The 23270-nt window shown below is 37.4% G+C and overlaps 6 protein-coding genes and 1 long non-coding RNA gene across 10 annotated transcripts; 3 read left to right on the top strand and 4 right to left on the bottom strand.

The window, feature by feature from the left end:
- Nucleotides 1-216: 216 nt before the first annotated feature.
- On the bottom strand, nucleotides 217-2427 carry LOC124207672 (cytidine deaminase-like). Of its 3 annotated transcripts, none has more exons than XM_046605240.1 (4): nucleotides 2306-2427; nucleotides 1206-1250; nucleotides 856-1133; nucleotides 217-433 (listed from the first exon to the last, which is right to left on the bottom strand). In XM_046605240.1, the coding sequence occupies exons 2-4, from the start codon at nucleotides 1246-1248 to the stop codon at nucleotides 302-304; spliced, it is 453 nt and encodes a 150-aa protein (XP_046461196.1). In that variant the 5' UTR covers nucleotides 1249-1250; nucleotides 2306-2427; the 3' UTR covers nucleotides 217-301. The 3 variants fall into 3 exon arrangements, with proteins under 3 accessions (XP_046461196.1, XP_046461197.1, XP_046461198.1); XM_046605241.1 differs by having other exon boundaries at nucleotides 2282-2413; XM_046605242.1 differs by lacking the exon at nucleotides 2306-2427 and having other exon boundaries at nucleotides 1206-2139.
- A 284-nt stretch (nucleotides 2428-2711) lies between these two features.
- On the top strand, nucleotides 2712-3806 carry LOC124207671 (coenzyme Q-binding protein COQ10 homolog B, mitochondrial-like). The gene is made up of 3 exons (XM_046605239.1): nucleotides 2712-2950; nucleotides 3014-3202; nucleotides 3255-3806. Exons 1-3 carry the CDS (start codon nucleotides 2850-2852, stop codon nucleotides 3715-3717), a joined length of 753 nt encoding a protein of 250 aa, XP_046461195.1. The 5' UTR covers nucleotides 2712-2849; the 3' UTR covers nucleotides 3718-3806.
- LOC124207669 (splicing factor 3B subunit 1-like) lies at nucleotides 3797-9414 on the bottom strand. Its single transcript, XM_046605237.1, has 15 exons — nucleotides 9289-9414; nucleotides 8705-9079; nucleotides 8080-8159; nucleotides 7341-8012; nucleotides 6983-7276; nucleotides 6791-6919; nucleotides 6346-6726; nucleotides 5990-6286; nucleotides 5596-5925; nucleotides 5263-5526; nucleotides 4964-5200; nucleotides 4713-4902; nucleotides 4372-4645; nucleotides 4091-4307; nucleotides 3797-4029 (listed from the first exon to the last, which is right to left on the bottom strand). The coding sequence occupies exons 1-15, from the start codon at nucleotides 9377-9379 to the stop codon at nucleotides 3871-3873; spliced, it is 3990 nt and encodes a 1329-aa protein (XP_046461193.1). The 5' UTR covers nucleotides 9380-9414; the 3' UTR covers nucleotides 3797-3870.
- A 393-nt stretch (nucleotides 9415-9807) lies between these two features.
- Nucleotides 9808-13893, top strand: LOC124207670 (GPI inositol-deacylase-like). The gene is made up of 15 exons (XM_046605238.1): nucleotides 9808-10126; nucleotides 10188-10341; nucleotides 10406-10629; nucleotides 10690-10959; nucleotides 11039-11087; nucleotides 11147-11271; nucleotides 11337-11602; nucleotides 11692-11842; nucleotides 11910-12286; nucleotides 12370-12585; nucleotides 12657-12854; nucleotides 12917-13079; nucleotides 13166-13326; nucleotides 13408-13503; nucleotides 13592-13893. Exons 1-15 carry the CDS (start codon nucleotides 9986-9988, stop codon nucleotides 13737-13739), a joined length of 2739 nt encoding a protein of 912 aa, XP_046461194.1. The 5' UTR covers nucleotides 9808-9985; the 3' UTR covers nucleotides 13740-13893.
- Nucleotides 13894-13908: 15 nt separating this feature from the next.
- LOC124207674 lies at nucleotides 13909-15067 on the bottom strand. 2 transcript variants are annotated; one of them, XR_006880079.1, is made up of 4 exons: nucleotides 14894-15067; nucleotides 14744-14822; nucleotides 14433-14657; nucleotides 13909-14354 (listed from the first exon to the last, which is right to left on the bottom strand). It is a non-coding gene; the product is annotated as an uncharacterized LOC124207674 (long non-coding RNA). The 2 variants fall into 2 exon arrangements; XR_006880078.1 differs by lacking the exon at nucleotides 14894-15067 and having other exon boundaries at nucleotides 14744-14887.
- A 3962-nt stretch (nucleotides 15068-19029) lies between these two features.
- Nucleotides 19030-21359, top strand: LOC124207058 (cytochrome P450 3A24-like). Its single transcript, XM_046604321.1, has 10 exons — nucleotides 19030-19222; nucleotides 19290-19398; nucleotides 19458-19510; nucleotides 19590-19686; nucleotides 19748-19852; nucleotides 19931-20098; nucleotides 20172-20363; nucleotides 20417-20760; nucleotides 20828-20968; nucleotides 21043-21359. The coding sequence occupies exons 1-10, from the start codon at nucleotides 19152-19154 to the stop codon at nucleotides 21281-21283; spliced, it is 1521 nt and encodes a 506-aa protein (XP_046460277.1). The 5' UTR covers nucleotides 19030-19151; the 3' UTR covers nucleotides 21284-21359.
- On the bottom strand, nucleotides 21323-22848 carry LOC124207059 (p21-activated protein kinase-interacting protein 1-like). The gene is made up of 5 exons (XM_046604322.1): nucleotides 22690-22848; nucleotides 22466-22628; nucleotides 21982-22376; nucleotides 21724-21918; nucleotides 21323-21661 (listed from the first exon to the last, which is right to left on the bottom strand). The coding sequence occupies exons 1-5, from the start codon at nucleotides 22804-22806 to the stop codon at nucleotides 21341-21343; spliced, it is 1191 nt and encodes a 396-aa protein (XP_046460278.1). The 5' UTR covers nucleotides 22807-22848; the 3' UTR covers nucleotides 21323-21340.
- Between the last annotated feature and the right edge of the window lie 422 nt (nucleotides 22849-23270).

Consider the following 23270-nt stretch of genomic DNA (forward strand, 5'->3'; position numbering starts at 1 on the left):
ATACAAAGCAATTTTTAAAAATGATTTAAAATATTGGGGTTCTATTGTCGGTGGAGTTCTTCTGTCTTTGGAGCTCTACTGTCAGCAGCCGAAAAATAGTTGTAAAATAAATATCGTTTTGAATATTATTTAAAGGATCCGTAAAATCAAGAACATACAGTAGTCAATTGCAAATGACCTAACTACAGTGAATCTCAACAATGAACTTTACCCATGTGATTTTCAGCGACGTTTTTATTTTTCGCATGAAAAAAATACATGTATATTTCATACTTGTGCTTTACATGTTATTCTTTGGATCTTATTGTGACGAAAACGAAACTGAGTTCGGCGAGAAAAATAGCGGCAGTAGTTTATCCATTGAAGTTTTAAAGATTTCGTTATTTGGCTTGCACAAATAGACATCCATATTGATATTAAACTCAGCTAGTACCTGAAAAAGAAAATTGCAAGTTTGATTTTGGACATTTATAAAATTTTCTTCAAAATAGCAAATTGATTTTTAAAAGCATCAAAACTATTCTAGAACTGCATTCTTAAGTTGGGAAGGAGAAATTATGTAGTACGGTAAAGTAGAAATAGAAAAATAGATCTAATTTCTCGAAGAATTCGTGCTACAGAAAAAAAATTTAATAATACGTAATAATTGTATCCGCCCTATTTCAGCAAAATTTAACTTTTTTAGTAACCAACTCATCTACTTTTTGGTTACAGCTAGAAATAGTTATGATTTATGAATAAAAACATGTTCCTTCCCAACTTGGCTACTTTGAATTTGATCTATACCAGTATCTTTTTTATAATTTAAAAAAAAAACCTTCATGTTAAGATGAATTTAAATAAAGAGATTTTTACCTGGCGACACGCTCCACAAGGACTAACAAAATGTTCTTTCATCTCAGCACAAATTGCTATGCTCTTGAAAACCTTCTGTCCTTGTGAAACAGCTTTACATATAGCAGATCTTTCTGCACAGATTGTTAAACCGTATGAAACATTTTCAACATTGCAACCATCAATTATTTCTCCATCGCCACACAACAATGCAGCACCCACCGAAAAATTGCTGTATGGGCAATATGCTTTTTCTCGTACTTCCTTTGCTTTGTTCACAATTTGTTTTACTGAAGCGTCTGAAAGATGAACTTATCGTTAGAAATAATGGTGCGTAGTGATAGTGACTGCATCAATAATTATGTTGTTACCTAGATGTTCAAATTGTACCGCATCCTGATATTTGTCTTCCATTTCTGTAAATATTCCTCAAATTATTTTTTTTTTCAGTTTATTCGATGTTATATCAAATAGAATTTATGTTTCATTATTATCATGCATTGATCAGTATTGTTAATTTTTTTTCTGGGATATCAAATGTTACATTTTTCTCTTATATATTCTCTTATATATATAGCATTGCGGCTCGCTTGGTCCGACTTGGTCGATTGCCCCACTCTTACAGCATCTGTAATACCACGACACGGCAGACCGCAGACTGCGTTTTGCGAATAAAACAAAGTTTAAAAAGGTGTCGCACAGCCCTAATATAGCTCAGGTAAGAGCCAGAGACATTTCCAGGGAAATGTCTCTAGGACCAAAATACTACTGTTTTTTTTTGTTTGTTTGTTTGTTTTTTAAGCATAGAATTTGTAAGTTGCACTGCACTCAGCATCTGTTACTGGGCTATAGTCTATAGACCACGAACGGACGCTGCGCTGCCAAGTGTGGAAAAGGCCAAAATCTCAAATGGGCTCAAAATGAATAAAGCATACAGTATGCATATGATTATGTACAACTTTCTTATGGAGCTTCCTTTTCAATTGAACAATTTTATATTTTGTTTTTCCTTGAAAATTTGGCGTATGAAAAAGGGGGACCCATATTTTCATCTCTCTATTCTTCCCTCGGACCAATTTACCCGATTGCTCTATGAATTAGGTCTCCAAACTTGTAAACATCTCTCGAAAACAAATATTTCCCCCAGTTTTTAAGGCCTTCGAAAAAAAAAAGAAATTTAGTAGAATAATGGATCACAATTCACATGAAGAAAAAAATAAGAAGGGGTGTTATAGCTAATTATTTAATCGAAAAGGAAGCTTTATAAGAAAGCTGTACTAACCACAGGTATTTGAACCAATGTGAGATATTTGTTCTTTACCTTTTCTTTCCACGACTTAAAAAAATTATTATTGTGATTGAGATGTGTACGGAATTTATCAAGACAGTTCTTCACATTCGTACAATAACATAGACAAAACACACAATTTCAGCAATTCACTTATACCTAGCAAAAACTTAAGGTTTGTACTTTCCAACTGCTGTGCGCCACTGCCACGTCTTGATAGCTGAAAGATTCTGAAGATCTATAAGTGTAACCGTATTTATGCGTGCCGTCAATGCCCGCTTAACGGTCACTGAATCCGCTAGATATAGTAGATAAAAAAATTGCCTGCAGCAGACATTAGCTATAACCTCATTCTCCTTCCTTTTTTTATATTTGTTTTTTATTTAAAGAGTCCGGATACGCTTTTGATAACCTCTTCCACTTTTAAAAACTCGTTGCCTAAAAATATTCGGCAGTCAAATCCTAAAAGCTCACTTCATCTCTGATACCACAAATAAATACCATTAAAAACGCTCAAAAATTCAAATAAATGGTTCAGGATGGGGGGGGGGGGGGCGCTTTTAACGCCAAGAAAAAAGAGAAAACCGGCAATGCCTGAAATCACTTTTCACTAAGATAACTCTTGCGAAGTCGTCTGCAACCATTCATATGTTTTTATGTTATTCAATCAATTCGGTATGATGGAGTAAAAAATTCGGATTGATTTCAATCATTTCTAATACTAGAAATGTCAAGTTTCACGCTGCCTTTCATTGCCATTGCAAGACCCGCTCGTCGTAGCTGGTGCAAGATGTTTCATGCGCATAGAAATTTCATTACCTTATCTAGGTAAATAATCTTTAATCTCTTCATACAGTTTGGATTACATTGTGTAACCTCTCTTTTATGCAGGAAGTTAACTGTAATTCAATGTAGTGCATTACAATATACTGGAAGCCATTCTGCTTGTCCAAGAGTAGTTTCGTCAAGTAACTCAAGTTATGGAGCAATTGACCTAGCTATTCCTAGTCGTGGTTTTCAGTTGCCTGGACTAGGAATTGGAAACAAAAGAAAAGACTATTCTGAAAGAAGGTTGTTGGGGTAATATAAAACAAATTAATTTTGCAATAGAAATTAAAAATGAACTTTCTAGGTATTCAATGGAACAAATGTACAATGTTGTGGCCGAGGTGGAGAATTACAAAAATTTTGTTCCATATTGCAAAAGCTCTGTAGTTACCTCACGAACTACTGGTCATCTTAGAGCTGATTTAGCAATTGGCTTTCCTCCTTTGTTAGTAGAAAGCTATACAAGCAGTGTCATGCTTACCCCACCAAACATGGTGAAGTCTGTGTGTTCAGAAGGGAAGCTATTCAACCATCTTCTTACTATTTGGAAATTCAGTCCTGGACTAAAGGGAAATCCTAAAAGTTGCACATTGGATTTTTCCATTTCCTTTGAATTTCGGTCTGTACTTCACTCTCAACTGTCACATGTTTTTTTTGATCAGGTTGTTAGGCAAATGGTTACTGCATTTTTGACAGAGGCTAGGAGACGTTACGGACCAGCGTCAATTAATGGTCAAAGGCCACAGATGTTATCTACACACGCCTAATGACTTAATCAATAATCACTAGCTAAATTGAAATGTTAAATAATATTGTATCTAAATTTGATGACATTACACGAATTGCGACGGCTCAAGTGAGTTTATTTTTAATGAAATCAGTACATGAAACTTGTGTAAAAATGTAGTACAGAAAGTGAATTACAATACATAATCGAGTTCATAACGATTAAAAGTGTTTTTCCCTTCGTTGGACACTCGAGGGTACCCACACACCAGTGAATCTTGACCGCCGATGTATAGTGAGTTGTAAATCTTCCAATACACGTCACGAACTTTCCGGGCCGGATGAAACAGACCCTATATAGAAAAGAAAATGGTTTAAAACTGAAATTCTAATTCAATCAAATAATTAAGTTACCTGCAGTGCGTATTGTAAGACTTTAATAGGGCCCAGGGCTACTCTCATACCCTCCACAGCATCCATAAAAGCTTGAACCAAATGAGGGGATGTTTCAAAAATATTGGGCCAAACGTAGTTCAACAGGTGTGTGAGGGCATCTTCACAACCAAAGCCGAAAACACCCAAAGCCATGTGCTTGATGGCTGCACAAGCAGTTTGACGATGGACCAGGTCACTAAAATAAACAGATGTGCTTCATTAACTAATTAATCATAAATTCAAAATAACTAGAAACTTACCGATCCATCAAAGCGTCTTCTAAGAGCGATGTAACTGAATAAATGTAATCCTTCCCCATCTCGCCAATGTACTCGAACAAGAATGACATCGACTTCAAAACACCATTTTGAACATTAAGTTCCGGGACTCTATATTCGTTCATAAGACCAGGGAGGACGGTGAAGGGCGAACAAGTTTCAGCCACAATTGCAATGGCAACGGTTGTACAAACACGATTTTGGCGCTCCTGTACCTTCAAATTATTAAGCAGTGTAGCCAATACATCGTGTGGGCCTGAAATTTGTTGTTGAAAAATAAATAATTATATTGTACATAATAACCATGACAATTTCGGTCTCACCAATTGCTTTGGCGATATAACCAAAAGTGTTGACTGTAGCTCGTCGAATGGCTTTCTTGTGTGCTTTCAAGAGTTCTAAAAGCTCAAAACAAATGCGCATCCACTCTCGAGCTGAAACGTACTCTGGCCCACGATCGGCAATACGCCCAACCAAATCGATGCAATTTTCCTGTACTTTTTCATGCCGATTCTAAAATGATAATAAAACCACAATAAGAAAAATAAATTACTGATATGTTAAAAAAGCGAACCTTCAAAATAGGTGTTAATCGGGGAAGTAAATCTTTGATTGGCGGTGTCATCTTGTGCATGCCAATTACGTTAACAATAGCTTTAAGAGCAGCTAAAATAGACCCAAGAACTTCAGGGTACTCTTCGCCAAGATATTCATAGAGAACAACTCCCAGATGCCCCATGAGCTTTTCTTCCTGACAAGTTTTCATTACTGCTGCAATACGGCTAATCAAATCAGCAGCTTGTTGCCGAACCTATGGAATAAAAATCATTATATTAAAACGAACGTTTACAAATAAAAGTTGTATAACATTACTTTTGCTGATTTGTTGTTCAAACGCCATAAAATAGTACCACAAATTTGTGGCAAATAAGGTTTAACTCGTTTGGAAAGTGAGTTCACGATTGTACCGAATCCATTTAGCATCACAACATCTTCAGTCGTTTGTTCCTGAAATGCGTAGAGAATACCGTCGATGAGCTGCTCTTCCAAGCGAGCGTCGATATCAGCGGCACCAAGATTACCCATGATCTTTTCGACCGTTTCCATAACCATTTTCCGGTATTGTTCATTTTCGTCCTGTTAGGAAAAATATTCAACATGTTATTTGACTGTCACTGAATTATAAATAATGAAAATGAATAAAACCTTTAAATCGTCAACCACTCGGCCAATAATTTCCGCTGCACCAACACGATTAGCGATTTCAACTGTTGTGTCAACTAGCTGGCGATAGTTACGTCTATCTAATGCCATTCTATGATTCCAGAAACTTTTGAAGAAATGTGGCAAAATTTCTGTTTTAATATACTGAGGTTCCACACCGTCAGTTGCGCAACACTGTTTCACCACTTTAAGTACAATCTTTTTCATTTCTTCGTCAGGTGACTGAAACTCGCGAATTAAAATTAACATCACTTCGCGAGTGTAATAATTGGCGTATTCGGCATCCATGAGAGGAATCAAATAGCCAATAGCCTATTTTTTTTAAACAAATAATATTACAGTATGCAGGATAATATTTTACTTTCAATTAACATACCTTAAGGAAAGCAGCCAATCCCTTACCACGATGAGTTCTTATACCCTTCCACAACGGTTTTAAAACAGAGTCAAAGCTCTCAATACCGTACGGAGTCGCGGCTTCTGCCAGCGCAGCAATGGACAAGGCAGTGATGGTGCGCACTTTCTGTTGCTCATCTACCAATCCATGTTCAATGATCTCAACCAGATTTCGCAAGTGAGGTAAAATAGCACATCCCATAAGAATAGCAATTTGTTGGACGATTTTGATGCCAGTATGGCGAGCTTGCCATGACTTTTTACTCTTGCAAACGGCCTAAAATAAAAATAATAGATAAGAACAAGCCCATCTTAAAACTGAAACAAACTATATACCTTTAGAAAGGGAAGAAGGGAAGGAATTCCCAGTGCAGAAGCTACCACAGCAAAAGCTCTTGCAGTAGTGTTACGAACATATTCATCAATGTTATCGATATCAGGTCTCATGGTAGAAATCATAGTTGCTAAACCAGCTGCTTTGGCTAAATTAGAGATGATTTCTCGACCTTCAACACGAGCATAATAGTCTTCGTCGATTAGCAGCGGTTCAATAACGACAAGGATTTTGTGGACGTATGGACGCACTAGATCATCCAATTTGTAGAGAATGCGATCGATAACTTTAACGAGCAAATGTCGCTCTTGGTCTTCAAGGGTAGGAGACATCAATAAAGGAAGGATCTGATTGAAAAGTGGACCAGCTCCGAATTCTCTAGCCTATTGAAAAACATAAACGCAGTTTGAAGATACAATTACTTTAAAATAATATATATCAGTTTACCTTATCAGTGATTTGTCTTAATGCAGATTTACGCATAGGTGGGGTACCGTTCTTGATTTTAAGTAAAAGAGTCATGATTTTTCGTTCTTTAAGCTCTTCTGGGCTCAATGAATCTTCATCAACATCAATCTGCAAAATAATAGAGTAAAAACTTTTTAATTTTACTTAAAAGAAATAGTTAAGTATAATTACCAATAGCTTGTCAAAATATTGGGCATCTTCTGGCTTCAAAAAGGGCAAGTTACCGCCTTTGGGTTGTGTGTCCATGTATTTTGAGGCAGTTTTATCTTCTTGTTGCATGTAGAATCCCGAATTGGCCCCAGCTAATGGAGTGGGAGTTGCAGTTAATTTGCGCGCCGGGGTACGTAGAGGAATGTATCCAGCTGGAGGAGGCAGGACCTTGTAGCCTTCTGGAAACATCCCGTCTAGTTCATCATCTCCAATTGGGCGGTTTCTTTCGTCGATTTCTCTTTCCCATCGGTATGCCTATTTCGATAAATTTCATTGTGGGTTACATATTGAACATCAAAACGGATAATGCACTGATTACTTGTAGTTGTTCAGGAGTCATGGTAACAAGGTGTCCTGGAGTTGGGGTAGCCATGGCCATAGCTTTTTGTCCGATTGGAGTAGCTCCACCCGGTGTCATTCTTGGAGTCATAGCTCCAGATAGTGAAGGAGTTTGCGGAGTCATTCCACCAGACGGTGTCGCACTGGAATTAGCTGGTGTTTCATCCCAACGGCTGCGACGTTTCGATGCCGAAGGAGTTGGTGTCTCCTGGATTGTGTCTCCTCCACGATCTGTCCGTGGTGTCTCAGCCCAACCAGAACCAAAACCAGGAGTAAATTCGCCGGCTCTTTCAGTTTTCGGTGTTTCGTCCCAGCGATTCCGTTTGCGGGAGTCGTCATTTCCCGGCGTAGCATCCCACAGACGACTTCCAGGGGTAACACCTCCAGCTGCCGGGGTTTCAGAGCCTTTGGAGCGAGAAGGAGTTTCATCCCAACGAGCTACTGCTGGCGTTTCCACTTCCCAGGTTTTCTTCTTTACCGTAGGAACAGTTGGTGCTGCAACTGGAGTGGCAGCAGGACCTGTGTCACCTTCACCTGTTTGATCCCAACGGGCTGCACGTTTCCGTGGCGCTTCATTTGATTCGCCGTTTGATGGTACCGTTACAGCTTTTAAGGTACCATCCTTAGCTTTGTCGGCAAGCTTCCGGCGGACCTAGAAATGAATACAAATGATTACATGTATAATCTCAACTACACCATAAATTATCCATTGTCATTACCTCTTGCTCTTCTGCGCGCAACTGTTGTTCACGAATAATATGAGCGTAAGTGCGAGATCCAACGTCTGGGGTTTTACCGCCTGCACAGAATAGCAATATAAAAAAGGAAAATGGGTTATTATTCAAAGTAAGGAAGATTTTGTAATCGAAATTTAAAGAAAAAATTGGCAGTCGAGACCCAAACTCCCTGTGAGCGACGGAAGTAGAAAAAACTCTTAAACCAGTTTCTTCGCCCACAAGAAGTTACAAATACATACGTGGTGATGATTACGGAAGGGGAATTTGAGCAGATCAGCTCCTGGCCCACAAGTGAATAATCCACCTATAATTAAGTAGCTTGTTCTAGGTTAATATTGGCTTCTAGTATCCTTAATAGTTTCTTGTAACAATTCCCCTTTGAGAGCCTTAGATTACTCACCTCCAAGAGCTCTTAACTTAACTGGTTGCTATGGCACTCTTTTAATTTGCCATTGGGTCACGACATGAGAATATAGATAAACAAAAAGAGTTTACTTCACAATCACAGATGTTCTTAATTCTAAAATAAGATTAAATTGAATAATGTGTTCCACTTTGCATTACAACAAGCAAGTATACTAAAATGAATAAAAAATATTAAATTTACCTTCAGCAAATGGATCAACACGTTCTGGGGAAATAATCAACTTCCGACGCTTTGCTCTGTATTCATCTTCTCTGTCAGCAATAGTTGGTCTGCGATGTTCAGCAAATGGGTCAAAGTCTTCTCCTGCCACTTCATTGAGAATCGCAGCTGGTGCTGTGAAAGTTTGCCTGCCTCCAGTGGCAACTGCTCCATCATAATCTTCTTCTTCAACTTCATCAGTTGTGGCAATTGAAGTTACATATCCATCAAATCGACTTTGAACTTCACCGTAGATTTCTGAATCAAAAATGCCTGATTCGCCAAATCCGATGCGATCTTTTTCAGATATATCTACCTTGCTCCTTGACTGGATTTCCTGAACTTGAGCTGCAATTTCTGGAAAGACATATCAAACCACATGTTAAACACAGTTAATATTATGGCATGTTCAGAGTTGTTATGAGACACTTATACACATGTGCAACTAGAGGTAAATAAGTTAACCAAATAATCCAATGATAAAAATTTGGGTAGCAAAAAAAGCTGTAAATTATCTTATCTTTGAAATAATTGCCAATATGATGTAAATAGAAAAACAATATTACCGTCGTACGTATTCGGTGCCTTATTATTCGCGTCCATTTTTAGAGCTTCTCCACTCTTCTTTACAACGCACTTTGTTGCCAGATCATGCATGAAGATTTGTTGCTGCTGTCAAATCAAATCTCAAATGCGTAGAAATGCAAATTATACATTTCATCGTCGAATTCCACCAAATTGTGTGTGTCTATAGTTTCTATTTGTAGACGAAAGTTTTTTTCCGTTTCTGTATTAAATATTTTTTATAGAATAATAAATCTGTATTTATAAAATGGCCGGTGCGGACGTGCGGCTCCGGTCAGCCTCTCTTGACTCTTGACTCTTGAGTTGAGTCTTTAAACGCTTGAAAAATAATAGTTGAAGGCAATTTCTATCGAGTAAGAGTCATGAAATGCCTTTTTCCATACTATATTATGATTTCCTAATCCTTATTACTCATGGTTGTTATCGAATATCGACGAGTCAAATATTTTTCAATGATTTCTACAGCATATTGGCAACAATGCAATTCGGATGTGCAGACGACATTCTTAGTAAGTATTTTGAAATGTCAAATGACAATATTTTCCTTTTTGTTGTCATAGTTTTAAGCTAATTTCATAGTTTACAAAAAATATATTTATCTTGGTATAATATTGCTTAAACTATTTACTGGTGAAAAGTGTATTGTCGTGAAGGGAGACACATAAATTTTACGTGAAAATGAAGAAAAACAATTTGCTCAAACTGTTAGTTGGCTCCCTTCTCACGTTCTCCTTCATTCGAGGGATTCATCGTTTTGTTTTCGAATTGGAAGACAACAAATGCGAAATGACCTTCATGTTTGAATATCCGCAATATATTGTAAGAGTATTACTTCTGTCCTTATTAAAGATTGCCATTTTTAAAAATTCTGTTATTATAGAAAATCAAATTAAATGAACCAACATCAACTGAATTCCCTAATTACAACTTATTTGTTTACGGAGAAGGAGAGCAAGCTGAAAGATATAAAAAGGGTGAATTTACTGGAATTCCAGTTCTTTTTATACCAGGAAATGCAGGGTCTTATAAACAAGGTATAGTTTCACTATGTCATGAACTTGTTATAGCAAAAATTAATTTAATGTGTGGCAATTACAGTTCGGTCTCTTGCTTCTTTTGCTTATCGCAAATCTCTGGATTCAAAGAAACATTTTCACTTTGACTTTTTTACAATTGATTTCCATGAAGAGTTTTCAGCTCTGTATGGGGGTATACTGAAGCAACAAACTATGTTTACTAGTAGTTGTATTAACAGAATTCTTCATCTCTACAAATCTACTCATCACCAACAAAAGTCACTGCTTTTAATTGGCCACTCTATGGTTGGGTACTGACAAATTTAATATCCAACATTTTGTATAATTATTCTTTATATATTTCAGGGGGGAATGGTTGCTAAAGCAGTTTTTAGTGAAATGGATTTTGATTCTGCTCTAGTGACCACCATTATCACTCTAGCCACCCCACACAAAAGTCCTGTTATAGTGCTAGATGAGGACATGGACAGTTTTTATCAAGAAACCAGTACATTTTGGAACGAATCGACAAATCGAACAAAACACGTCGCTTTAGCATCAATCGGTGGAGCGGACAGAGATATTCAAGTTCGGTCTGGGCTTACTGCTGCTAATTCACCAACAATCAACGTTCTGGTAAATTAGCAACAATTAAAATATAAATTTGTTAAAATAGATTCAGTCAAAATGTATAAATTCGATTTTTATTTGCCAGACTACCGAAATGCCGACAGTTTGGCTTGCTGTTGATCATCTGTGTATAGGTACGGTACTAAGAAATGCTAATTACGCTTATTTGTGTAAGTAGTAATGTAGTGTTTAGTGTGGTGTAAACAGGTAGTTTCGACAGTAGTTCGATCTCTATTCGATATGGTTGAACCTTCAACGCAGAACTGGATTGAACGGGTTGATCTACGAAAAGAAATTCTCCTCTATCACCTCATGAAGGTTATTAATTAATCCAAATTTAAATTTCATATTTTCCAACATTTTTTTTTTCCAATTTACAAAAGCGCAATGAAGGGAAAAGCTTTAAAAATTTCCTGAATGTAAGAGAAGTCGATTTTGATCCAGAAGGACGATGGAGAGAAGTTGTTGTGCCACATTTCACTGCCAGCATTGAACAAGAAAAGGAAAAATATAGCAATAGCTATTATATGATTCCGTTAGTCGACAACGCTTATCGAGATCGTTTGGCGGCTGTAGCATCTGGACTACCCATTAAATATTGGGTTTTCGGCTGTGTTGCTTTGACTTGGCACAAAAATACTAGATTCTGGTAATTATCACACATTTTTTATGATGAATTTAATCTTAAATTTTAGTTTTTCTTCATGTATTGTTGTTTTTTAACACTCTAATATGTAGTGAGCGCGGTATCGATTTATCACATCAAACTGTTCTGTTACCGAATGCCGGTGATTTTGTTAAGCGGAAGTTTGTCTACCTGGACTTGGTCAAACTCAAAGAGAATGGTTTCACTCATATTGTATTTTTAATCCCCAAAAGTTATCAAAAGGTACTTCGTTAAGTTCTTTTCTACAATTTAATATTTAATAACTTTTCATGTGTGCCTTTTACCATAGGGATCTATTTTGTTTGATGTGCACCGCTCTATTGATAGAAACGTTGAAATCCGCTTCCCTTTCGCAAGATACATCCCATTTGCTTCAGCTGGAAAGATAGTGGTTCCGAGTAACGCCGTTTCATTCAACGTAACTTTACCAGACCTCAATAGATCATGGCAGTCAATTTTCCTTAAGATCAACGGAAACGATTGTCCTATGGAAAAAAATGCAATTGTACGAAAAATTGTGCCATGGTCTCATGAAAGCCAATACTTTCTGTCAAATCAGAGCTTCTCTGTTCACCTTCATGTTCCTAAAGCTCCTGTCGATAGCGAATATGATTCAGTGCATCTTCAGTTTATCAGTCCCAATCCAAAATGCACTTACGAAATCGAGTATGAATTGCGGTTTTAAAAGATTCTTATAATTTATCATGTACATATTCATAAATTAAATTTTTTTATTATTTTCCTAATAGAGTTTCTACTGACTGGATCGGCATGTGTGCCCAACTGGCCCGGTTTTATTCGCCTTTTCTTTTGCCGATGCTATTTGCAATTTTTTTGTATTGTTTTTCAAGGCAACTTAAAGAGAAACAATCTAATAATGCAGTCCCGTCCATTTTAACTTGCCTTGTCGAAATGCCAGTCATCAAAATGGCCCTTATTCCTGAGGCTTTCTCTATTTGCTTTGGGTATTACTTGTTGAATTTAATGAGACCATAGTATATATTTTTTAAATTATTGACACTTTTAATACTTCTAGAATTATCGATTCGTTACATCTACCGGCGTGGCCTTTTCTGCCGTCCGATGAATTTCTTCTCCGGAATCATGGGCTTGGCTTTCCTTTCATGTACTTCATTCTTGGATTCATTGCCTGGAGTTTAGCCATCATGCTGTCCGTTATTTTCTGCCTGGGAATATATATTGGAGGAAATGTTTTGCACACCATAATAATCCGGTAATAAGTTTCTATCTTCGTAATTGGAAAATGTTTGCGTTTATTTAGTGTTTCTCTTCTAGATATCTGAGGAGTTCCTTCGGAATATCATTGATTGTTGCCGAGGTTGTAGCGATTGGCCTGTCTCGGATACCTTTAGTCATATCAGTGGCTCTCATCGCAATCGGATGCAGTACCTGCGGTTCCCTAGCGCTGTTTCTTGGCCTTGGTGTTTATATATGGAAGGTTATAACCATTCATTATATAATAGTTAATTTATAATTTTTTTTTCTATTTCACACCAACTAAGAGTTTTTACGTTTTATTTCAAGTTGTTCGATTATTTTGAGGACGAATTGGAATCTATGTTGGGTGACGAAGAAAACCAAGAAGTTGATGATGACTTTCATATTAATACAACAATATCCTTACTATGGTTTTCTACAGCCATCCTCAGTCTTCCAACTCTTGTTGTGTGGAGCACAAGCCCAAGGTATTACTTTTAATTTAAAAATTTTGTTAATATGATTAAGTAACCACTAACCACTCTCTTATCCTTTTTGTGTTTTTACAGCTTAACTTTGCCGAATGATTATTGGTTGGTCCCTAGTTTCGTCTGGAATATATGCGGAATGATGATTTTACAAAAATCGAAATCTGTCCATGATAGGTGCGTCTCTTTTTGTTTTTGTCTTACAAGATAAAAAAATCCGTTTGATAGTTGAAATTTAATGTTGTTTTTCTATATAAAATCGTAGTGCTGCTGGTTCCTATGGCTACTTGGGTAGCGCGTTCGCGGTTCTCTCCGTTTTATTGGTATCCTACAGTTTAGTCTCGATCTATCGCATCCAGTACTTTGTTACAGCTGCAATCACCATGTATGCTGCATTCAAGTACATAATTTGATTCTCCAGTTGTAAATGTATGTTGGTTTTTCTGGTAACCCGTTTGGCCGTATTATCTTTTTCTTAACTAGTAGAATTCGCCAAAACTAGTGTTTCCTTTTTTTTAAATAATTCTTATCGTGATAAAAATAAAAACGACAAAAGGTTCACGATTATTAATGGCTTCATTGTACGATTTAAGATTCTATATTGGAACATCAGAGGCAGGTATAATTCTCATAGAAAATTCATTTTAGCACGTTACATTTCTTTTTTAAAGATAAATTTGTGTCGTAAAATGATGTCTTCAAAATTAATTGAAATGTCAATCAAATTAAAATAAAAGCAAAAGAAGAAAAACTGACAATGGAATTCAGGACAGAAAAATTATTATACAGAATGTGGGTGGACATTGAACTGAATTTTGACTGAGTTTCAAAATTCAGGGATCAAATCCAGTGCTTCTTGTCCAATTGGCACAGCATGGTGAAATGCCGAACTTGGCAAAAGGCCTTCGTGAGTGCGAGAGTTTTCGGCAATGCTGATAGTTGCCACGATGAGCATCACCAACAGCATGTATCCAAATCCTAGCATCTTCGATTTATTTTTCCCGACGTTTCCCACGACAGTAAAATAACTGTATTTTTTAAAAAACAATGAGCACTCCTTTTGGGACTAAAAGGATCTTAGAACAAACTGTCAAAATCTTACATACCTTACTCAACAGCAAGCTTCACAGTTAGAAGAAACGTTAACCAACGTGCCTACTGATACGTTGCACTTTTAAAAATTGGAACTAGGATCGGACTTTGTGGAATTAGGCCGTACAAAATATCAGAGAAATCTCAGAACTCCAGGTGAAATTTAATGTCGTCTAGTTCTTGTCTTACTTTATCCGGCTTTATCTCATGAATTAACGCTAGTTAAAGTTCACTGAAGTCTGAAGAAAATGGAGTGAAAGTGAAATAGAATTAGTTGCAGTTGGTGTAATAATGAGAAAAATTGTAGAGCGTCAAGCTAACAAACCTGTCACGAGGTTGTCGGGTTATTACTGGTACGACGGGTACGACGGATGATTTCGATCGACCTCACTGTTTCCTAATTCCTATTCATGAAATAATGGAATAAAGGTGTAGCGCACCTACCAACACATTCACAGAACACTGACGCCCATACCTTTACTACGCGGATATCTTTACTAAATTTTGTCTTCGTTGCTGTGATTGGTTTAATGGTCCATAATAGCCTTACCGCCTTTAATTTTGTAAAAAAAAATTATAAACGTTGCAATATCTAGTTATATTTTCTATTGTTGTAGGGTGGTGTATGTATTAGTATTACTAGAATGCGCGTGCGCGTTGCGCGGACACTAAAATGCGCGGAATTTGTTTTGCGCGCAAAAAACTAAAATGCGCGTCCCAAATTCTGGAATTTTTGCGCGGAAACGCACTAATATGCGCGCATTGCAGGGGGAAAATGCGCGCCCAGACACTAAAATGCGTGCTGGTCGAAGGAAATATGCGCGCACCCATACTGAAATGCGCGCAAGGCCCAAACTTGCACAGTTTAATCCAGCGCACAGCCAACACTGATGCGCGCAATCAAACGGAAATTGCACGCAACTAAGCGCTGGACTTTTCGATCCATTATTTAACCCGGAAATAAGACTTTTTGACGAAGAATTTTAACTTGTTATTTAATTTGCTGTTTAAGACTTTTATTGAAAGACTTTTTTCACGAGAAAATCCATTTGGCTGTATCAATGGATCCCATGCTGATGCATTTTGACGGCGACGGTGGCAAACTGTGCTGTGCTGGATGCTGGAAGCTGCTGCTGCTGGATAGAATCTATATAGGACGCAGGGGCCCAGCAATACAGTAATATTATATAAGAAAAGAGCGAGAGAAACGGGCCAACGCGATTTTTGGCACAAGAGATTCTCTCTATATATTGAAAAGCCCCTCAGCAAACAGTCGGCACGTCATTTATTGATAAAATGCACACCACGCCAATGCCGCCGCCCCGGTGCTGCTGGCCTGTGTGCTGTGAGGAGCGCAAGCGAGCACAATCACATCGCACAATATAAAAACCAAGTATATGGCAAGACAAGCGGGAAGCCTAAACTATATATTTTTCCTATTATTAAAAAAGAAAAAAAATCGGCTTAAAAAGCCTCATGTAATTAATAAGCACCCGGCGCGCAACACCGACCGACCAAACAACCAACAAACACATCCCGCGCGGTCACAATTTCATTTCTGCGGCCCATCGCGCAACTTTTTCCTCATCTCTTGGCATCTGCTGTGTGATCGCTCCTTTAAACTTTTTTTTTAAGGGGGATATTAATCTCGCGCACAAATAAATCACGAAAGATTATGCACACAGCAAGCAGCTCTCGCGCGCACTTGTTGTAAATCTTTTTTGACGTGGGAAAGAATAAAACGATCGTCGATTTCATTCCCGGCCGTTTTCCTTTTCCGATTAGCCGCTTTTTCTGGTACATGCCATCGATCCAATCAAATCTTTGATGGATTTTCAATTTTCTTTACTTTGTTATTCTCAACGATCGAAAGGTGCAGCCATTAGAGTTGATTGCCATCGATTGGCCCAGCAGGAGTGGCGCAGAGAAACTGAATTGTACACCTGCCAGGTGATAGTGCAATACGACGTTCAATTCTCGATTTTCAGTTATTTGTTTCAACTATCGACCCATTTGAAAGTTTTTATATAATAATAAATGAACTGGATAAATGAGAAGTTTGGGTGTCGGTGCTTGTCGCCCATTCAAAATTCAGTGCAGAAATGAGCGAACTGCAGCGTATTTTCTTTTGGCGTAATAACTAATAAATTTTAGACAATTGGAACGCTTATGAGAACACATTTTTACTTTTTCTTCTATCAAAGGCTGAGGATAAGGTCAAAATAATGTTTTCAAAGAGCAACTCGGTCGTAACGCAATGTACATTGCGTTATCAGTTGGTCCAAAATCTAACCTTCCTCCATGCTATGTCTAATTCTACTGGTAAAATCTCCCAGAATATAAATTGCACTACGTCTCAAAATGCGTTGATGTGAGATCATGACCGGCAACTGTGGAAAGTAGTAACCCACTAAATTGATCATGAATATTTTTAGAAGGTCCGTCATCTCCTAATAGTCTTTTATCTTGCTCATTGATTGGAAATGACGTCATTGTTTGTTCAAGGACAACATTTGTATTTCGGTCTCTCCAATTGACCAATCTCTCTCGGATGAATCAAAATCTCGTGTGTGTCGTATCGCTCGAGGCGTGGCGGGTAACGAGAAACTGCAAAAGGTGTGTGTAATACGTGTACACTGTACCTATATTGACGTTGCCATGACGCAATGGCGAGTGATAAGGAGGGTATATGTCTTGAATACCGAGCGCAGCGCCAACTACTTAAATGTTGGAGCACAAAGGGACGGGCGCAATTGACAGACTTATACGTAGTCCTCCAGTGTTTTCTATCAAACATTTTTAAAGCGAATTCCGTTTCTTTTATTTGTTTTTCCCGCCCATTTTAGCAAACAAATTTTTATTTCCGGCCGTTTTCCTTTCCGATTAGCCACCTTTTCGGTATTTACCATCGATCGAATCAAATATTTGGATCGAGTTTGGATTTTAAATTTTTTTTTTGTTTTTTGCGATCGAGTGTCACAGGAGTGGCGGAGAGATAATGAATTGTACACCTGCAGGTGATGGATGAATTATTATGGTTTATTCTTGATTTTCAGTTATTTGTTTCAAAAACTATCGACTCATTTGAAAGTTGTAAGATAATAATAAATGAACTGATTTAATCATTTAATGAGGAACTTGGGCGTCGATGTTTTTCGCCTATTTCAAAATCAGTGGCGAAATGAGCGAGTTACATCGTGAAATCACTTTGTGTAATTGCGATTCCACTATTATTTATTGTTATCGATATAAGGCATTTAAATTATGTCAATGGTAACAGCTGATGAAGTAAAAGCGTCAGGGAGAAATTCATATGATGTTGGAGCAGGCAATATTCCGAATTTCCATTATAAGTGATATTACCTGAGTACCTCATTGAATGCTCATTGCAATTGAACTGTCAAGCTGTGTCTTATTTTGCAATGGAAAACTCCCCGAATATGAACTGTATTTCCTCTAAATGTCCGTTGACGTGGATGCACGATCGGTAATCTTCGTACGATGAAATCCAATTAAATACCCGTGAACATTTTCACAATTTTCGTCATCTCCGAATGGCGTTCCATCCTGTTCATTGTTAGGAAATGACATTATTGTTTATTCAAACAGAACATTTAGGTGATCTCCATTAAGCATTAACCGAACTCTCTCGGATGAATTGTTTTCGATTGACGAAAATCTCGTGTGTGACCTACCGCCCGAGAGCTGTCGGGTAACGTGAAACTTGCAAAAGGTGTACATTATACGTGTATGTACACTACCTGTATAGACGTTGCCATGACGCAATGGTGAGTGATAAGGAGGGACAACGGACCGTCTATATTAATACCGAGCAGCGTCACAACTTGAATGTTGGATCAAAGGGACCGGTGCAAGTGAGAAGCTGCTGGGCAGAGCTGGGCTGCTTGTAGGTACTTAGTCTTCCAGTGTTAGTTATTTGTTTCAATCATCGACTCACTTGAAAGCTTGAAAGTTTTATGAATTCTAATAATTATAAATGAACTGGAATATTGAGAAATTTGGGCGTCGAAGAATGTCTCCCATTCTGACATCAATGGAGTTATGAGGGACCTACAGTCGAATTTCGCTTTGGGTGAATACTAATTCGTATATCACAATAGGAATTTTCTTAAACAATAATTTAAATTATTTTGTTAACACTGACTAAGGATATTGTAGTGTGGGCGTCGATCTTGTAAAAGAAATTTCTGTAAACTTTCGCCGGTCAAGCCGGCGATAGTTTTCGTGTTTTTCATCAAGAAAACCCGTGGCAAACCTTTTCCTTAGTTCTGTCTAATTTAACTGGTGAAAACTCCCAGAATATCAGCTACATTGCCTTAAAAAGTCCATTGACTTGTAATCACGACCGGGAATTACTGAACGATGTAAACCGATAACTTGGCCGTGACCATTTACGCAAGTTTCATTATATCCAAATGGCGTTCTAACTTGTTCATTGTTTCTTTGTTTGGAAATGATATCATTGTTAATGTCATTATACTTATACTTACTTTAGTAAATACTAAATTCCACGGTATAATTTTATCCCCCCGCGGCTTTTTCACACGCGAATTGGCTCCTCCCCCTTTTTTAGGGGAGGAGTTTGCTATTCCGCGGTGCAAATTTCTGGGACCAAAACAAAAACACAAGATTACAACGAACATGTCCAACTGACTGAAACTCCATTCTAATCATCTCTCTCTGACGTTTGCCTTGTTGTTTAAAGAAAAACTATGGGAAATAACATTAGCGGGTTTTCTTCTATAATATGTGCTAGTGGGGTACTTATTTCAATTTGGGTTTTGTAAGTAAGAGTCGATCGAAATCCTTAAATATATCTGTTTTTATCCATTTATTTTTATTTTATATAGCCAAAGATGGAAAGCACTAAATTATTTACAATCGTATGGGATTGTTTGCCCAAACAAAGCTCACTTTATATATGGCAATCTCCACCAGCTGCGATGGTCAAAAACCAAAGTATACTTGTATACTCAGTTAAATCAAATTTCAGTTTAATAATTAATTAATTCTGACAGAGTATTCAAGAAAAACAAACTGAATGGCTGACGAAATATGGGAAAGTTGTGGGGTAAGACAACATATATGAATTTGAATTAATTTATTAGAATAAATATGTTAATTATGTTTTTTTCACATCTTTGTAATAGCTATTACATGGGACTTAAACCCAGAATTATGTTGGCTGACCTTGACATTTTGAAAGAAGTTCTTATGAAAGATATCAATATTTTCACCAATAGACCAGTATGTATAAAGGTTATAAATGTTATGCAATTTTTTAAACTATCCCTATTTCCATATTTAGGATGTCCCACGAGGTATGCCAACACTAGTTTCTTTGAGAGATGAAAGGTGGAAAGAAGTTAGACATGTCCTAACACCAACATACAGCCTTCTTAAATTAAAAGCAGTAAGTCTATGAATTAATGCCTCATCTATTTTACAACAATATTAAACAAACTTTCCCCTTTCAATTTTTTTTATATAGATGTTCCCTACCATAAACGAATGCACCGATCTCTTTATCAATATCCTGAAAGAGAGATCAGATCCTTCAACTGAGCTGGAAATTTATGAACCATTTCAAGGTCTCACGCTTGATGTGATTAGTCGTTGTGCGCTCGCGCTTCAACTTGATTGCCAAAGAAATATTCAAGTAAGCTTAACTTGGCTTTGGTTAAATACCATAAATACTTTCCACAGTAAACCAAGCTTATGTTTTAAAATAGGACGAAATTCTTGAAGCTGTCAGAAAGTTTTTTCGCCTGGATCTCAGTCGGATTGTGGTCATGCTTGTCTGCTTCCCAGGACTTCGTTCTTTTTTTCGGATTCTTTTTCGTTTCGCACCGTCTAATAAACTCATCGCCTTTGTCCTCAACCATGTTCGACTTGTAGTTGACCGGCGCCGTCAAGCTAAAGAGGTAATTACCGAACTAATCTCACTGATACAAAAATTACAAACTATTTTTTGTAGGCCCCTGCATTGATTGACGCTCTGCACTTGCTTTTGGAAGCTTCTGAAGGAAAGCATTCTGAAATCAAAACAGGAAAACTTTCGTCAGCATTATTGAATGACGACGAAATAGCTTGGAATGCCTGCGTTTTTCTTCTGGCCGGCTACGAAACTACTTCCACTGCATTGGCATACGTTACGTACTGCCTTAGTCTTTATCCCGACATCCAGGAAAAAGTCTTCGACGAAATCATCGAAAAAATTGGATCTGATCTTTCAGCTCTTAGCTATGATGACGTTTCCAAGCTCCAGTATTTGGAACTAGTAATTCTGGAATCTCTACGTTTATTTCCGCCAGTGCCACTGTAAGCTGCTCATTATATAATGTATATATTATGTAAGTGCACTAAAAATTAACTATTCTTTGGGTAGGTTCGTATCGCGAGAGTGTAAGGAAACCACAACAATCAATGGTATTACTATTCCTGTGGATTGTGCTATAGACGTTCCTGTATGGAGCATTCATCGCGATCCAGAGCTGTGGGAGGAACCTTTGACTTTCGACCCACTGAGGTTTAACAGTCATTCAATTATATATTGTAAATATGTGAGCCGGTATTAAATTTATTTATATGTCTACTACACAGGCACTTACCGGAGGAAAAAACTAAAAGACATCCATTAGCTTTCCTACCTTTCGGCGCCGGCCCTCGCAATTGTATAGGAGCTCGCTTCGCAATGCTTGAAATGAAGTGCACAATTGCGAATCTCGTACGCCATTTTACTATTAAGACAAGCGAAAAAAATCCTGTACCGTTGCCGACGGTGGTGAGAACAACTATAATGAACCCTTCAAATGGCGTGTGGATTAAACTAGTTAAACGATAGAACATGTATAACTGATCGTGTAAAGAAATTTAAAATAGATACAATTTAAGCTGTAATTTATTCAGTGAAGGTCAAACGAGGTCGTTTATCATCTCTAATTTTTATGGGCTCAGCTATGAATGGCCCAGATGTAGTTTTCACAATTACTGCCTTATTACCAATCTTTCGTTTCAGCAACGACTTAAGTTTTAGGGGATCATTCTTGTCCGGGCTGGATAATTCAACAGACACTCCGGAGGAATTATGGGACTGAATGGTAAGTGGTTTAACATCCTTTTGCATAGACGGGTTGGAGTTTTTCTCAGTCCACAAGGACAAGCATGTGATCCGACAAGTTGAGTCCACTTGAGTAACTAAAACAGGTTCCTCATTGATGTCCTAGATAAAAGGTTGAATTATGTTAGTGTTGTAGAGTAAATTGAAATGAATATAATTTTTACAAGAATTTGCCAAAGTTTGATAAATCCATCATTTGACACTGTAACCAAATGAGGTTCTTCCAGTGTGTTTAACTTAGTAATGGCTGCAGCTTTTACTCTTCTCTCATGTGCTTTGAACTGAGAGAGAAGTTTTCGTTGACTAATGGAATGGGTTACAATATTAGGCCCTTCTCCTCCAATCAGCAAAGTGTCTTCCTGTTAATTGATAGCATAAAAATATAATGCATGTTCAAGAGGTAAATACACAAAAATACTAACATTTAAAAACAAGACAAAGTTGACTCTTGTTTTAAAGTCTATTGTATGCTTGATTCCTGCAGACTTGACTTCATAAATGTTGACTACATTGTTGATGGATACTGCCCATACTGTTCCTTCGGGACTCCATTTTACAGAATCAGCAACAGCCTTTATGTTTGTCACATAAGCTGTTCTGCCTTTTATCAAATTCCATGTTTTCATAGCTCTGTCTTTTCCAACAGTGAGCGCTAATTTTCCAGAAGGGTGAATTGAGATGGCAGTAACTCCACCTTCATGGGCTTTAAGTGTTTTCTCACAATTCCATGTCCTTGTGTTCCAGACACAGACATTTCCGTCATCACTTCCACTAAACAGAAAGCTTTGCTGGAAAAAATCCAAGCAAGTGATTGTTCCTATTACAAATTAAAAGTGAATGACATGCACCATTATTAATAAACTGCGCTATTCAGATTTCAGAAAACCACACAATATTGAAACATACCATTATGCTGTTGAAGAAAGCCATATTCGGAGCGAGTTTTTAAATTAAATAAACGGATGGATTCGTCGGTACTTCCAGAAGCCAAGAACTGTTTGCAAGTAGCAACTGAGCGAATACTTCCACAGTGGCTATGATTGGTAAAGCTGGGGACAAAACTTAATCCCTGCAAGATGGTATAATGTTAAATAAAAAAATAAGGAAAAACACATGTAGTGGTCACTTACACCTTCAGGATTTTTGGTTAATCTGAATCCCAAGTTAAATTCTTCATATGTACCTACTAAAACTTCCAAGTTGGGTAGAGCGTCCGGAACACGTGTGTCTTCAATTGAGACCGCCATTTTAAACTAACGTTGCCATGTCAGTCGAAATTACGCTATTTACCTATTTGACAGCCAACTAGCCAGAGGCCAAGAAGCCCCAGAAGCAGAGTCATCTAGAACTAGAAGGCAACAGCAAACAGGAGGAACAGCAAAAGCAGAGCTTTTATAACTATTATAACTCTGGCCAAAGCGTTCTCAAGCCCAACTTCTTAAACCCTGAACAATTTAAAAAACAACAAAAAATAGTTTTAATATTTTAAAACAGTTTACATTACTGCACAACACAGTTTATACAAATTTCAAATGTCAAATAATCCAACCCGTCATTGCCGATGGCCGATGCACATTCATTTAGTTTAAAAAGAATTTCCAAAAAATCAATTTTTTTCCGTTTTTGAATCAAGTAAAAGTAATTACTAATTAGGCGTCTATCTAGCTGGATATAAAAATATTTAATTGCTGAGTAAAGGGTAACCAGAAAT

Source organism: Daphnia pulex, chromosome 11 (genome assembly GCF_021134715.1).
Source record: "Daphnia pulex isolate KAP4 chromosome 11, ASM2113471v1".
Lineage (NCBI taxonomy): Eukaryota > Metazoa > Arthropoda > Branchiopoda > Diplostraca > Daphniidae > Daphnia > Daphnia pulex.